An 18012-nucleotide genomic window follows, 5' to 3' on the forward strand; every position below is an offset into this window, starting at 1 on the left:
TTTATATATACATATAAATATATGTGTATGTATATATAAATATATATATATGTGTGTGTATATTTACGTATTTATATTCAGAAAGTCTGAATACTCTTTATGAATTGCTGACATAACATATCAGCCATGTCATTGAGGTTTCCTCAAATAATAATAATAATAATAATAATAATAATAATAATAACTTAAAGGCGTGAGTGGCTTTAGACAAGCAAATGAAGATAGCGTCTAATACTCTCATAAAAACTGCATCGAGAGGAACGGATATTCGTCATCAGGCCCTATGGCGTCGCTGCCAAAAATTGGAAACCGAGAAGAGGCTTGGTTGAGCCGCCATTTTGTTCTGCTTGGGCGTGTGTATTCATCAGCGCAGGAAGCGCTGAGCGCCTCTTTTGTTTCTTTTGGAAAAATTTTTGTACTTTAATGAGTCCCAGATAGTTTTATATTCAGTGTGTTTGACTTGGTTGTTACAACATTCACAATGTTGGAATATTTGCTATAGGTTAAAATATTACAAAGTTGTTGGACAATCTAGTTGTGAATTAATGCATTTGTATCGGTTGTTACAACCTTTATGATGTTACAGCTTAAAATATTAGAAAGCTATTGTACAATATAGAGTTATATTAATACATTTGAATTAGTTGTAACAACACTTGTGATGTTGAAATAGTTGTTATTGGTTAAAATATTGAGAATTTGTTGTAAATTAGACATAGTTTCCTATTAACAAATTTAAATTGGTTATTACAACACTTCTGATTTTGAAATGGTTGGTATAGGTTAAAAGAAAAAGTTGTACAATAAAGCGTTATACTAATGCATGTGAATCGGTTGTTACAACATTTATGACTTTGAAATAGTTATTATAGGCTAAAATATCAAAACGTCTTTGCAGATCAGAGATCGATTTATAGTAACACATTTAAATTGGTTGTAACAACATTCGTGATGTTGTAATAATTATTATATGTCAAAGTATTTGGAATAGCTGGGCATGAATACATTCGGAATAGGTATAGTACGTTATATAGTACGTTAATATATTTGAGGTGCTTGTACACATGTATATTTTAAGTACGTGTAAAACAGTACATTTGAAATAGTTGAGCGGCAATAGTTTTTGAAAACTGGTCGTACATTTATGTACTTAGAATAATACATTTCTATATTTAGAATAGTTTGACACTGATGCATTTGGAATAGTGTGTCTGAGTTAACACAAGTTAACTTCATTCAGCATTATATTGATTCTCTATCACCCTACGATCTCGACAATTTTCATTGTGAGTTATAATAATAATAATAATAATAATAATAATAATAATAATAATAATAATAATAATAATAATAATAATAATAATAAAACGATATAAACACGTCAACCATTATTGATATAAAATTTCAAAACCATTATTGATTACAATTTCAAAATCATAATAATAATAATAATAATAATAATAATAATAATTATTATTATTATTATTATTATTATTATTATTATTATATTATTATTATTATTTTAAAATTGTACTCAATAATGGTTACAGATTTATATCGTTTTGGTGTAGACGTAACCTTTTGAAAATTAGATTTAGTGGAAAATTAGACTTAGAGGAAAATCAGATATAGATTAAAATTAGATGTAGAGGAAATTAGATTTAGAGGAAAATTAGTTTTGGGGAAAATTAGACATAGATTAATAGATTAAAATTAGATTTAGTGGAAAATTAGACTTAGAGGAAAATTAGATATAGAGGAAAATTAGACTTAGAGGAAAATTAGATATAGATTAAAATTAGATTTGGTCGAAAATTAGACTTAGAGGAAAGTTAGACATAGAGGAAAATTAGATATAGATTAAAATTAGATTTAGAGGAAAATTAGATTTAGTGGAAAATTAGACTTAGATGAAAATTAGATATAGATTAAAATTAGATTTAGAGGAAAATTAGATATAGATTAAAATTATATTTAGTCAAAAATTAGATTAGAGGAAAATTAGATATAGATTAAAATTAGATTTTGTCGAAAATTAGACTTAGAGGAAAATTAGACACAGAGGAAAATTAGATATAGGTTAAAATTAGATTTAGAAGAAAATTAGATTTAGTGGAAAATTAGACTTAAGGGCAAATTAGATGTAGATTAAAATTACATTTAGATTAAAATTAGCAATAGAGGAAAATTAGAATTATAGGGAATGACAACCGATAAAATCTCTCTCTCTCTCTCTCTCTCTCTCTCCTGTTAAGATAGTTGCTTCAATTACATTGCCCAGCATTTTTGACATTCTGTATTTCACCCCTTCTCACTCCCCCATTCCTATCGGGATTGAACTTGGACTTAAAGGACATCGGGAGTGTTACTGTTCATCTCAGCGACCTCGAAAACTATGGATTAGACACTAATACCTATCATTTTTTATATTTTATTTTTCACCCCTTCTCAAAACGCCCCCACCCCTCCTTCTTATCTGGGCTGAACTTGGACTTAAAGGGCATCGGGAATGTCACCGTTCGTCTCAGCGACTTCGAAAACTTTGGATTAAACACTAACATCTGTCGTTTTCGGTTATTTTTACGTCAACCTCTTCTCAACCCCACCCCCTTTGGTGCCAGTGATGTCTTGCTCCCACAGTATTCTTTTCCAGATAGTAAGTCATATGCATACCGAAATGAGGTATGATAAATTTGCAGAGTTTATTTAGTTACTCAGCCTATGGGCAGAACCAGCCCCGGTTTACGGAAGCCTTTCCCACCCCCCCGCCTTTGGCGCCCTTTGGTCCTAGTGATGTCTGATCACCACAGTATTCTTTTCGAGATAGTAAGTTATACGCATACCCAGTTTGGTTGAAATTGCTCAATGCATTTCAGAGTTATGCTGCTACATACACATATATACATACATACATCCATTTATATATATACAGTATATGTGTATATATATATATATATACACATATATATACACAGTATATATATATATATATATATATATATATATATATATATATATATATATATATATATATATATATATATATATATATATATATATATATATATATATATATATATATATATATATATATATATTACAGTTTTCATAATCATAAGAAGAAGAAAACAGCAGTGTTTATTACAGAATGATATAGTGTGTTTACTTAACGACCATTTATATTCATAAGTAATAAAAGTATTTTCAACCTCAGGTTCGAGATATCTCTTTAGTGTGTGTGCGCGTGTGTGTATGAGAGAGAGAGAGAGAGAGAGAGAGAGAGAGAGAGGGAGGAGCAATTCCTCAGAGTCGGCTTCCAAAGGTTATGGCTGCATCTGAGATCCCAAGGACAGTGATGATGTTTTCGGGGGGGTGGGGGTGGGGCAGGTTGTTTGGGGCACCTTTTTGTTTTTCTCTCCATACCCAGTTTTTACTCCCTTTTTTGTTTTTGGCAGCGACGCCCATGCTATATAAAAGCGGCGTGTTCCCTACTGCCGGGCTTTGATTCCTCTCACTCGTGAAGGCAGCCAGACCTGGTGTAGCATAGCCCTGTCTCCCTCTGCCACTCTCTCTCTCTCTCCAATGTAAATGGACATTCTTTGCTATACGTAACAATCCCCTGTCTCTCTCTCTCTCTCTCTCTCTCTTTCTCTTAAGGGAAGCAGTAAAAAACCCACCGCTTAATCTCTGCTTGTGATTGTTGCCTGAATAGGTTTTTTTGGGGAACGATTGTGAGTGCTAGTTGTGTGGTGGTTTTCGTGTAAACGGAACTGCGCTCGTTTGTTTGTTTTTTTTAAGAAGTTTTTTCCTCGTTCTGTTGAGTGTGAAAATGTTAAGAGACCTCTTTCCACAATCAGTTGTCTCACGAGCTAAAATTTTCACCGCGTAAGCTGCGCAGTCCGTTCACACTTGATCACGTGAGGGCGACAGATTAGTTGTTGCTAAAACTAAGTTAAAAGAAGGTCCGTCTTCCCGTGCCATATAGGGCGCTGTTTTTCTGCTGCTGTTACTTGCTGTTGTTGTCACTCTAAAAGACCTCACAGAGAAATCTTCCTGAGCGTAAGTTTGGAATTTTCCTTGAGTACTTAAGAGGAACTTTCCCAGGCAAAAAACAGGAATTTTTCTGAGGAAGTCAGTGGAAGGATCTTTTCCAGTTAGTGGAATCGTTCCGTACACAGAGGGAAGTCATTCCAATACAGGAATGATTGAAGAGCAAATGAGAGGAATCACCCGAAGCACGGAGCTGCTGTGAAAACGAGTTGTGATCAGTTAGAAATAAAAAAAATAAAAAAGTCTTTTTCTTGAGTTCAAATCTGGGGGAAGAGAAAAAGGATTTTGTGTTGGGGAAAAAGAAAGAAGTCGTTCGGTGTGCCCTCATTTTCTCTTGACGCCCAACATTTGTTCCCCTCCCACCTCGTAGGTGTTCCCGGACGCCCAGGAGGAGGACGAGGACATCAGCAGCTGCTGCAGCAGGAGGAGGCCTCTGCACACCACATACCCCTGCGTCCGAGGGGCATCACCATCACCATCGTCATCATCGTCAACATCTTCAGAATCAGCCCCCCGTCGGAGGCGTTGAGAGGAACCGTCGCCACAGAGGAATCGCGTCAAAATGCTGGACGGGTTCAGAAGCCGGGTGAAGAAGGCCCTGGGATGCATGACCGTCGAGCCTATCATGCTCCTGGACGGGGCCTGCAGCTGGTCCATGCAGGTGTTCATGGAGGTGGTCCAGATGAACAAGATCTGTGAGGTCAGCCTCGGCTATTCCCAGGAGGTAAGTATTGTTTCCCTCTTTTCGTTGTGTTCCTTTGCTCTCGAGAAGGTCATGTATCGGTCTCTCATTTATTATTATTATTATTATTATTATTATTATTATTATTATTATTATTATTATTATTATTATTATTATTCAGAAGACGAGCGAAATTTAGTGAGAGCCCATTGCCTTGAAATTCAAGCTTCCAAAGAATATTATTATTATTATTATTATTATTATTATTATTATTATTATTATTATTATTATTATTGAGAAGATGAACCCTATTCTTATTAAACAAGCCCATCACAGGGGTCATTGACTTGAAATCCAAGCTTCCAAAGAATATGGCGCTCATTGGAAAGAAGTAACAGAAGGTAAAGGTAACAGAAAATACAGAAAGTTAAGGTCATGTTATTAGAAGAGAAAAATATAAATGACAAAATTGATAAATATTTAGATAATGTTAATTTGTTGATTAACATTCTTAGGCCATTTCTGAAATAAATAGATAACTAAGTAAATTTAGGTATTTTAGTAGAGATAACGACATATCTGAAATATGATAATCAAAGAATTTTCATTTGCATAATTTTGTTAGCCCTTTCAAAAAATATGAATAGTTATGACGCTGATAAAATTTGAAAACGGCATATCGTAACCTGTACGGCGAAGATTTAATTGTCAGATCGCTAGAATAAAAATTATTTCATTAGACTGAGACGCGCTTCGTTAAACTGAAATGCTCTTTATTAGACTGAAGCGCGTTTAATTAGACTGAAACATCCATAGAATGAAACGCTCTTCATTAGAATGAAACGTTCATAGACTGAAACGCTCTTCATTAGACTAAAACACTTTTCGTTGAAACGGTCATAGACTGAAAAGCGTTTCATTAGACTGAAACATTCTTAGACTGAAAAGCTCTTCATTAGATAGAAACGCGTTTCATTAGATTGGAATTTTCATAGACTGAAACGCTCTTCATTAGACTGAAACGTTCATAGACTGAAATGCTCTTCACTAGATTGAAACGCGTTTTATTAGACTGAAACGCTCTCTATTAGACTGAAACGTTCATAGACTGAAACGCTTCTTCGTTAGACTGAAACTTTCATAGAATGAAAAGCTCTTCATTAGACTTAAACGATCATCAACTTAAACGCGCTTCATTAGATTGAAACGGTCATAGACTGAAACGCTCTTCATTAGACTGAAGCGCGCTTCAGTGCCCAATAATAAAAAAAAAAAACAAGTAAAAAATGCGCCGAAGTTTCTTCGGTGCAGTCAAGTTTTCTGTACAGCTTATAATCCAGGCCACCGAAAATAGATCTACCTTTCGGTGATCTCGGTATAATGCCGTATGAGCCGCGGCCCATGACACTTTAACCACGGCCTGGTGGTGGCCTAACCTACATCGTTGTCAGAAGCACGATTATGGCTAACTTTAACCTTAAATCAAATAAAAACTACAGAGGCTAGAGGGCTGCAGTTTGGTATGTTTGATGATTGGAGGGTGGATGATCAACATACCAAATTGCAGCCCTCTAGCCTCAGTAGTTTTTAAGGTCTGAGGGCAGACAGAAAAAAGTGGGGACAGAATAAAGTGCGGACAAACAGACAAAGCCGGCACAATAGTTTTCTTTTACAGAAGGCTAAAAACTACAAAAGATATCTGTGCTTAAGGAAGAGGCGAAAGATGAGACGCTTAATGTAAGCATACGCAGTTCTTTCATTCTTTTCCATAAATAACGTTGGTTCTCATTAATTTTATCAGGTCCCGTCCTGTAACTAACGTTTGTTTTCCCTTCATTTTCATCGTTCAATAATTTAAGTTCGTTTTCCCATCATTTTCACGGCTTTTTCCATAATTAACGCACGTTTTCCTTTCATTTTCAGTTATTTCCCTAAATAACGTTCGTTTTTCCTTCATTTTCACTGTTTTTCCCACATAATTACGTTCGTTGCATCTTCATTTTAACTTTTATTTTCCATAACAAACGTTCGTTTCCCCTTCATTTTCACCGTTTTATTTTCCATCATTAACGTTCGTTTCCCTTTCATTTTCACCGTTTTATTTTCCATCATTAACGTTCGTTTCCCTTTCATTTTCACCGTTTTATTTTCCATCATTAACGTTCGTTTTTCCTTCATTTTCACGTTCATATTTTTATAATTAACGTTTGTTTCCCCTCCATTTTCGCTGCTTTTTCCCCATAATAAACCCTTTATTTTGACTTTTCCAAAAATCAGCGTCCGTTTCCCATTCATTTGCACCATTTTCCCGATAGTAATATTTTCATTTTAACTTTTATTTTCCATAATTAACGTCCGTTTCTCCTTCATTTTCACTGTTTTTCCCCATGAAAAAACTTTCATTTTAAATTTTATCACCGATTTAAGGTCCGTTTCCCCTGCATTTTCATTTTTTTTTCTTAAAAAACTTTCATTTTAACTTTTATCTTTCCCCTAATAAACTCTTCATTTCAATGTTTTCTCCCGATGATAAACCTTTCATTTTAACTTTCATTTTCCATAATTAACATCCGTTTCCCCTTCATTTTCACTGTTTTATTTCCCCTTAACTAACGTCCGTTTGTCCTCCATTTTTCATGGTTTGTTTGCATTTTCACTGTTTTATTTCACATCATTAACGTCTGTTTTTCCTCCAGTTTTTCCAGGTTTGTTCCATTTTCACTGTTTTATTTCCCATCATTAACGCCTGTTTGTCCTCCATTTTTCCTGGTTTGTTTGCATTTTCACTATTTTATTTCCCATCATTAATGTCTGTTTTTTCTCCATTTTTTCCAGGTTTGTTCCATTTTCACTGTTTTATTTCCCATCATTAACGTCTGTTTGTCCTCCATTTTTCCAGGTTTGTTTTTATTTCCCGCATAACTAACGTCTGTTTCTCCTCCATTTTTTTCCAGGTTTGTGCGAATCTGTCGAACCACTCGGACGAAAACATCTTGGTGCAGAAGGAGTACAGCCTTTTCGCCTTCAAGAACAGCATCATGATGTCAGTACTTCCTCTGATCTTTGTCCTCTTTATGGGGTCTTGGAGTGACAAGTACGGGAGGAAGGTAAGTAATTACTCCCCCATCCCTTTCCTCTTTTCGCTTCTTTGATATATGCAGGTAGCTGTCGATCATAGGTGTGTATGTGTGTGTGTTTATGTATATATATATATATATATATATATATATATATATATATATATATATATATATATATATATATATATATATATATATATATATATATATATATATATATATGTATATATGTATATATATATATATATATGCATATGTGTATATACATATATATACACATACATACATACATACATATATTACATACATACATATATATATATATATATATATATATATATATATATATTTATATAAATTTATATATATATATATATATATATATATATATACATACATACATACATACATACATACATACATACATACATACATACGTAATTTATGCTATATCTACAAACTCTACCCGCACACACGCATACTCTACTTCTGTAAGCACCAGCACACGCAAAGATCACTACCTCCCTGCATATATGTTCTTGTAAGTTGGCTATTCCGTGGCTGGCATAATATCTCTCATGCTTTATATAAGCAACTGGAGAACCCCACCGAAGCGTGGAGTTCTCGCCATGTTTAAAAAATGTGCTAAAATGTTTTTTTCTTTTCTCTTGTCTTTTTTTACAAGTCCCAATCTCGGACATTGTTCTCGGGAGCCGGTTTGAGTTAATGATGCTGCCTCTCCCACGGATTGACACAGCAGCATCCCAGCTGTTAAGTGTTTTCTCATTCTAGATGTATTTGTGAATTTGTTATTTATTCTCTGTTGCCTTTTTTTTATTTTTATATCTTTAGATGTATGTGGCTTTACCCCCTTCCTGCATTTTTTGCTTTGGTTCCAAGGTGGTATGCTAACCCTCACAAAACAAGAGTCAGATTTATCCTTACTAGACAAATAATTTGGTGGTTTGGATAGAGTGTTCATTATGGGTTTTTAACAAACATATCGGGGCTGGTCAGATTGCTTAAAGACCAATATAAAAGCTATAGGCTGTAGATTGTTTCAAGATCAATATACAAGCTAAGCCTGTATGTGGAAGCTATTTCACAAATATACATAGAATTTAGAAATGGGTTACTTTAATAAAAATAGAAATGGCTGTGATCTCTAACTTTGTAGCCTACGGGTAATTTAGATATAATGCAAAGCTTAGGGTATATAGTAAAACTCAGAAAATGAGTCCCCTAGTCTTTCAAAATTGTGATAGGGTCATTTCATTGTTCAGATGAGTTATCTTCCAATGGCGGACAAGTACGTGTATTTCCTTATAGACAGACATCTTCTGTATAATTTCGTCCCAGAGATTAAGTCAATAAAGCTGTTGATGTTTTCTTCATAATAGTCTCCTGAACATCCTGCCATTTCAATTAAACTCCGTCAGTTCAGTAAGTATCTCGTAATTGGTAGGTACTTATGAAACAAAGTTCAGTTTTCCGTGTATTAAGAGTCCCACCAAAAAACTTATTCAACTTTCATGAAAAATGCCAACTGTCACAGAAAGGCTCTGTCTTTTGTAAGAAGAATCTAAGCACCCGTTGTTCAAAGTCGTTCACTAAATTCGGAATAGCAAAGTTACGAGTGCCGGCCAGATGGTTAAATCTGAAAGTTTGACATTATCTAGCTACATCTGTAAAATTACGAGTGATTCGTGGATGGTTTGATCTGAAGAGTTACGAACAGGTCTGTCTAGTTAAATCTGCAAAATTAAGATTGATTCGTGGATGGTTAAATCTGAAAAGTTATGCAAAATTTCCTCTTATTTTTCTGAAAAATGGCAGCTGAATATTAGCTCGGTTTGGTTAAAACTTCACAGAGCTGATTATATTAGCAAATTTCTGGATGATTCTACGCTAATTACATTTGAAAAAAAATTACGTAATAAGTCTTAACTGGTTAGATTTGAAAAACCACAAATCATTTTTAGCTGGTTAGGTTTGCCAAATGAAAGAGGTCCAGTCTTCACAGCCATTAACCAAGTTTTTACGTGAAACCTTAGCTCTACTGTGTTCAGTTAAGACTAGCAACAGGCCCAGATCAGTGGACAGGATTCAGCAAAAGGAGTGATTTTCCATTCCTTTGTGTTTAGGCAATCCAGAGTGGGAAAGGGAGTTCTTGTATAGATTTGGTAAGATTGTTCTTTTTAACTGGCGTAGATAAGATTTGCAGGGGTTAATTTAAAAAAGAAATGTTTTAAATGGCTGGCATTGAAATTCAGCCTTATAACACTTAACCTTCGTTATGAAAATGAATGCTATCTACTTGTGTTAACATATGTGTGCCCTTAGTTGAGACAAGAGCTCGCTGTGAAAATACCAATCAGTATGGTATCAAAGCAGAAACGTTACATAGTAATATGCCACCACATTCCTGTATTTCAAGGGGAAAATAAAGCAAAATTATCAGTGGAAATCCACAGTTACAGAATATCCATAATGCTCAAAAGGAATTGCTAGTCTTGGTATTCATTAGTGACTATTTCTTTTCTAGATTCCCTTTTTAATGACCACCATATGCCACGCAGTGTGGTCTGGTGGCTACCTGCTCAATAATGTGATGTCCCATTGGCCTATGGAATTCATCTACGTGGCGACGTTCTTTGACTCGATAGGCGGCTGCATGCAAGGGTTCCTCTCCATCTCAGTGGCCTACATCAGCGACGTCAGCGACATCAAGTCGAGGACCTCGAGAGTGAGCACGGCCGTCTCCCTGTGGTACTTCGGAGGGCCGCTCGGCAACCTGATCGGTGCTCTGGCTATCCAGTACGGCGGAATCAACGTCTCCCTCGGCATCGTGTTCTTGATCCACCTGAGCAACCTCATCTACATCATCTTCTTCATCAAGGAGAGCCACGGGCCCTTCGCCGTCCTGAAGCCGAAGGAGGAGGGCCAGAAGAGCGAGATCGCCCTCAAGAAGGAAGACATCACCAAGACCAAGATGCTGTTGGACTTCTTCAACTGGCGGCGCGTGGCAGAAGCCTTCAAGACGGCCTTCATGAGACGAGAGGGATACGCCAGGGCGATATTCCTGATCGTCGTTGGTAGTAACATGATCCGCAGAATTGCCAGAGGTAAATGGTGGCCAAGTTTTTATTCGATAAACTTTACTTTATCTGCTGTTGCAATGCATCTTCTTAGGTCAGTGTTCATTGGCATTGTCTAAATACGTATATAACTGTTTCTATCCCGTCTTCGACTAAATAATAACACTGGAATGCCTCATTCATTTCAGGTTTCTACATGTATCCTTTCGTGCGCACGGCTCTCGGCTGGGATGAAGCCATTTACACGTACTGGTCAAGTTACAGAACTTTACTTGCTGCCACAGGTGAGGAAAGGGCGACGTTTTTGAAGCAATTTTCTTTTTCTTGAAAATTAAGTTACTTTCAAGCTATAGTCGTAATATGAGGGGAATGACCTACGATAATCTTCACAAATCCGTTAACCGATTCTCGTAGGCCTACGTTTTATTTATTCATTTCTTTCTAGGCTGTTTGCCTTCGGTCTACTCATCTTTTGCAAATTTTCTCCGGGTTATCGAAACGGTTAGGAAAACGGTTAAAACAACGAGAGCTCAGCACAGGATTGCAAAATAAACTTCGGCATACAAAATTAGTTAGTTATAAATGACTTGTTTAACCAGACCTCTGATTAAACAAATCATTTATAACTAACTAATTTTGTATGCCGAAGTTTATTTTGCAATCCTGTGCTGAGCTCTCGTTGTTTTAACCGTTTTCCTAACCGTTTCGATAACCCGGAGAAAATTTACAAAAGATGAGTAGAACGAAGGCAAACAGCCTAAAAAGAAATGAATAAATAAAAATACAAAAACTTGCTTCACTTGAATCATCTTTAAGTAGAATACCTTAACATTTTGGCATAGAGTACTAGTAAACCTTTTGATTCTAGTAAACCTTTTGATTCTAGTAAACCTTTTGATTCACGTAAGGCACTGAGCTTTGATAGATGAGGAGTTGAAGTCTGAGCGAACACTAAATGGATAATCTAAGGTGTGGTATTGTGTTGTAAGAGAGAATGATTTTGTTTTTCAAAAGACATGGCATTTTCAAATGTGGTTAGAGAAGGAGGATTGATAGAGTGGATTTAACTGACTATGTTTTAAGTTCTTTAACACCAGAAATGGAAGTTATAAGTATGTAGGCCTAATTAAATTTTACACTCCAGCTATCTGACGCCATGTTAGATCAGCAGTTCATGCTGTAACCGAGTGTGTTGAGGCCAGCAAAAATAAATTTAGCAATACTACATAACTGGGCTGCGTATCCCTGTAACGGCAGTCATAATGCGAATGACATCACATTAACTTACTCCATTCTCACCAGCAGTCTGCACCAGCAGCCGTTTACCGAATCAGATAACTCAAGTAGTGCCGTCAGTGCACGCCACACGGTGCACTGCAGGCATTATTTAAGGTTCTTTGCGGCGTCCCATCGGCCCCAAGCTGCAGCCCTTTTCATTCTTTTTACTGGACCTCCTCCGTTCTAATTCTCTTTCTTCCATCTTACTTTCATTAACCCTCTCCTAACAATTGGTTCATAGTGCAACTGCGAGGTCTTCCTCCTGTTACACCCTTCAAACCTTTATACTCTCAATTTCCCTATCAGCGCTGAATGACCTCATCATACTGTAGGTCCCAGCGCTTGGCCTTAGCCCTAGATTTTATATTCCGATTTATATTCCATTGCAGGGTCCCTCATCATGGTACCTATTCTGACGCGCCTGGTTTCCATCACGGACCCTATGCTGATCGTCATCGGGTCACTTTCCCTCATCGGCGAGTACTGCTGTTACGGCTTCGTCAGCGGGACCTCCCTGGGCTTCCTCATGTGGCTGGGTCCCATGGCCAGCGTCATCTCCAACGCCAGCATCATCGCCCACAAGTCTCTGGCCACGAAACTCGTCTCTCCCAACGAGAAAGGTGAGTTCCTTCGTCAGACCTTGGATTTTACTCTGAAGGTGGCGTGGTTTCGCTTAACTCTCTTTTCCTCTGTTGCTTCATAATTTTTTTTATTCACTCTGCTGGTTTTCCTGACGATTTTTATTCACTCTACTTGTTTTCCTGACGATTTTTATTCTCTCTACTTGTTTTCCTGACGATTTTTACTCTACTTGTTTTCCTAACGATTTTTATTCACTCTACTTGTTTTCCTGACGATTTTTATTCACTCTACTTGTTTTCCTGACGATTTTTATTCACTCTACTTGTTTTCCTAACGATTTTTACTCTACTTGTTTTCCTAACGATTTTTACTCACTCTACTTGTTTTCCTGACGATTTTTATTCACTCTACTTGTTTTTCGATTTTTATTAGCGACTTGTTTTTTGATTTTTATTCACTCTACTTGTTTTTTCGATTTGACGATTTTTATTTTTACTCACTCTACTTGTTTTCCTGACGATTTTTATTCACTCTACTTGTTTTCCTGACGATTTTTATTCACTCTACTTGTTTTCTTAGCGATTTGTTATTCACTCTACTTGTTTTCCTGACGATTTTTACTCACTCTACTTGTTTTCCTGACGATTTTTATTCACTCTACTTGTTTTCCTGACGATTTTTATTCACTCTACTTGTTTTCCTGACGATTTTTATTCACTCTACTTGTTTTCCTGACACTTTTTATTCACTCTGCTTGTTTTCCTTACTATTTTTATTCACTCGTTTTTGACACTTTTTATTCACTTACTATTTTTATTCACTATTTTTATTCACTCTACTTGTTTTCCTGACACTTTTTATTCACTCTGCTTGTTTTCCTTACTATTTTTATTCACTCTACTTGTTTTCCTGACACTTTTTATTCACTCTGCTTGTTTTCCTTACTATTTTTATTCACTCTACTTGTTTTCCTGACACTTTTTATTCACTCTGCTTGTTTTCCTTACTATTTTTATTCACTCTACTTGTTTTCCTGACACTTTTTATTCACTCTGCTTGTTTTCCTTACTATTTTTATTCACTCTACTTGTTTTCCTGACACTTTTTATTCACTCTGCTTGTTTTCCTTACTATTTTTATTCACTGTTTGTTTTCCTGGTTTTTGTGATATCAAGGAAAGGATTCGTTTGAAATTCTTGCTCGTTTCCTAAGATTTTCGATACTTGCTAGTGTTCTTTGAGTATTGAAATCTCTCTCTCTCTCTCTCTCTCTCTCTCTCTCTCTCTCTCTCTCTCTCTCTCTCTCTCTCTCTCTCTCTCTCTCTCTTCCCTTTGGCTAAATGGAAAACATACTTTATACTTGATTCCTAAGATTTTCCACATTTGTTAGTGTCGTTTGAGTATTAAAACTCTCTCTCTCTCTCTCTCTCTCTCTCTCTCTCTCTCTCTCTCTCTCTCTCTCTCTCTCTCTCTCTTACTCGTCATTTGGCTAAATATAAGAACATATATATTTGATGCTGTCGTTTGAATATTAAGATCTCTCTCTCTCTCTCTCTCTCTCTCTCTCTCTCTCTCTCTCTCTCTCTCTCTCTCTCTCTTCCTTTGGCTGAATGTAAGATCATACACATTTGAATATCAAAACCTCTCTCTCTCTCTCTCTCTCTCTCTCTCTCTCTCTCTCTCGTCCTTTGGCTAAATGTTAGAGAGCACACTTATGTAAGCAGAACTGCCTTAATTTTCATTTTCCGTCAACCGGGGCAATCGGTGGGCAAAGTCGACCTCTTTTTATGAAGGGCAACAACAGGAAGAGCAACAAGCAGTCGGACCCAAGGTCTGCTCTCTGGACTCTGGTGTGTCAAGAACTTGCTCATGCAACTCGTTCCTTAACTGTTATGACGCAAAAGACGTCAGGAGCAGGTAGTCCAGTTATTACTGATTGGTCGATTGACCAAAGTGCATTCGAGACTTGATCTGTCATTCAACGCTTCGTTGATACGGATGTTCGTTCGTTCGTGTGTGTGTATATATACCCGTGCGCATGTGTTTGTCATGTGTTTGTATATATATATATATATATATATATATATATATATATATATATATATATATATATATATATATATATATAAATATATATATATATATATATAAAAATATAAATATATATACATATATACATATATAAAATATATATGTGTGTATGTATATATATATATATATATATATATATATATATATATATATATATATATATATATATATAGAGAGAGAGAGAGAGAGAGAGAGAGAGAGAGAGAGAGAGAGAGAGAGTTTTTACGCGTGCAAACGAAAATCGGACGAAATAAAACATAACATCATTTTATTGTAGTTTTTTATGTGTTAAATCCAATGAGACGAAACAAAACGCACTGTCCTTTTATTGCCCAGGCCCGAACACCTACGGAGAGGGTAAAGAGAGAGGAGAAAGAAGCATGGGACTAACGTTGAGGGGGATTACAGAAGTCGGAACGGAATTCCACGGCTTAACAGTATATATATATAATATATATATATATATATATATATATATATATATATATATATATATATATATATATATACATATGTGTGTATATATATATGTGTGTGTGTATACATACATATATATATACATATATATATATATGTATATATATATATGTGTGTGTATATATTTATATATATATATATATATATATATATATTATATATATATATATATATATATTGTATATATCTATGTATATGTGTTTGTGTGAGTTTTATTGTTCAGAATTGGTAAGATAGTGGGGCTAGCTCTGAATACGTCCAGAAATTTGATGCAGCAAAACCCGTCATATCGGAAACGTTATAAGACGTCTACTTATATTAGTTTGATGTTTGATATTAAAAAAATAAATAAAAAAGCGCTGGATCCAATTCACTCGGCTCTCGGCTTCTTCGGAGTTCTTGCTCGATTTCTATAACGCCAAGATGCTTTCGAGTACATCTGAATTTGCTTTCAAGTCGTTCCAATTGGCTGATGTGAGTTCATACGGGAGAATCGTGTCACAGATAGTTATCAGATTCGTTACTGTGACCACTCGTGAAACATGAATTGGAAGATACATAAAGAAATAAAGAACACTTGAGGACTTGTATCACAGAAATAAATTTCTGACTCACATCGGGAACGGATCTCGGTCTCCCGAGTGACAGGCCAAGGCGGTACCGACTGATATACCAGCTTCTTATTATATTCCGTAATATATAAATATTCCATTGTATTAATGCATTCTTTGAATGTTAGAACTCTCTCTCTCTCTCCTTTGCTTAAATTTATTCCTTCCCAAGCTGACAGCTGTTTCATCTATTAACCCATGGTCTTCTTCAGGGCTGCGCCAGACTCACAATAGAACTACTTTGTATTTTACAGGAGATTACAGCCAAAGTACTGATCGAAAAAGAAGAAATCCAAAATGAAAAGTTAAGATAAATTTTTCAGTTCAGGAAAAATGGTTACCAAAGTTCACAGGCCATGATGCTGAGCCATCTTCATATGCTGTTTGTGCACTGAAGTTATATGACCATGAATTTTATGTATATATATATTATAATATATATAATTGTATAATATACATTATATATATAATATATATTATATAACATATATGTATATATAATATATATATATATATATATATATATATATATATATATATATATATATATATATATATATATTTCTGATGTATATAATTTATATATAACACTAAATTTCACATTGGGAAAAAATTCTGTGATTAAAAACTCCTGTTTTCCATCTACACAGGTCGCGTCAGTGCAGTTATATCAGCTACCCAGGGCCTCATGCCTATGGTTGGGTATGCCATGTATGCCCCCATCTACCACAAGACTGTCAAGGACTTCCCGGAAGCGCAGTTCTTCTTCGGGGCGTCGCTCGTGGCCGTTTCACTGATCACGTTCTTGTAAGTACTTCTTTGAAAGGGCTTCCTCTGAAGTGGGGTAGTGCCCGTCAGTGCACCTCACGTGGTGCACTGTAGGCATTATTTAAGGGTCCCAGCAGCGTCCCTTCGGCACCTAGCTGCAACCTCTTTCATTCTTTTCACTGTGCCTCCGTTCATGTTCTCTTTCTTCCATCTGACTTTCCACGCTCTCTAATAATTGGTTCATAGTGCGACTGCAAAGGGGTTTCCTCCTGTTACACCTTTCAAGCCCTCTTTTCTCTCAGTTTCCCTTTCAGCGCTGAATGACCTCATAGGTCGCAGGTTTTGGCCTTTGGCCTGAATTCTATAGTCTATTCTTGAAAGGATTCCTGGTGATATGTTTTTGTCTTCATCAGATTATGAATGCTGTGATGTTTACATTAGCTGGCCAATATACAAACCGTCTTCTTCTCTCGACAGGGTCATCCACATCTCCCACGTGACTGAGGAAATGAAAAAAGCCGACATAGAAGGGGCGCAGCCAAAGGACGCCAAACAGCAGGCTGACCAGAAGAAACCGAAAGCCGACCTCAAAATCTCGTCCGAGTCGGAGACGAAACCCCAGTCCCCTTCGGGAACAGCCGAAGGCGACGATGTAGCTCAGCCCTGCGGCCTCGAAAGGAGTATAGACAGACTTAGTAGCGCCAGCAGGCGACAGTCCGCTTTGAAACAATCGCCGCCTACTTGTCAGGAATACCAGGGTAGAGACACCGACGACGACACCTGCTACGAGAACAGGATGACTGACGCGGAAATCCTCGAGTCGGAGAGGGCGAATGCCAGCGGCGATAATTCGCGACGCGGCGCCGACAGGAGAGAAACCGACCAAAGAAGAGTAGAGTAGAGAGCGTCGAGTCGTGGATATGATAATCGCAGTTTATCTGTTCATCTCGTGGGGCAAAAGCGAAGACAAAAATGAAGAAGACGACTTCTTAGTCTGAGAGGACGGGCGGAGATCTCATTGCTTTCATTAGAGTTAGGAGGGAAAGGGAACTCCCTTTAATTTTTTTTTATTTTGTACCATACGCATTAAGTGTGGCATTGACGCGCCCACGACGTCGCATCGCCTAACGTATTTATTGACGCAGAGTTTTGATTATGAAGGGAGTTCGTCGTGTCCGTTTCTTGTACTGATGATGATTAACAAGAATGGCAATATGAATCCATAATTCATTGTTATTATCTCTTCTCTTTTCGTTTAGTTATATATATATATATATATATATATATATATATATA

The 18012-nt window shown here is 36.3% G+C and overlaps 1 protein-coding gene across 1 annotated transcript; it reads left to right on the forward strand.

The window, feature by feature from the left end:
- The first annotated feature begins 4420 nt into the window (after positions 1-4420).
- On the forward strand, positions 4421-17758 carry LOC136839485 (lysosomal proton-coupled steroid conjugate and bile acid symporter SLC46A3-like). The gene is made up of 7 exons (XM_067105595.1): positions 4421-4774; positions 7687-7839; positions 10358-10937; positions 11099-11194; positions 12578-12808; positions 16599-16755; positions 17194-17758. The coding sequence occupies exons 1-7, from the start codon at positions 4613-4615 to the stop codon at positions 17615-17617; spliced, it is 1803 nt and encodes a 600-aa protein (XP_066961696.1). The 5' UTR covers positions 4421-4612; the 3' UTR covers positions 17618-17758.
- The last annotated feature ends 254 nt before the right edge of the window (positions 17759-18012 follow it).

The sequence above is a fragment of the Macrobrachium rosenbergii genome, chromosome 6 (genome assembly GCF_040412425.1).
Source record: "Macrobrachium rosenbergii isolate ZJJX-2024 chromosome 6, ASM4041242v1, whole genome shotgun sequence".
Lineage (NCBI taxonomy): Eukaryota > Metazoa > Arthropoda > Malacostraca > Decapoda > Palaemonidae > Macrobrachium > Macrobrachium rosenbergii.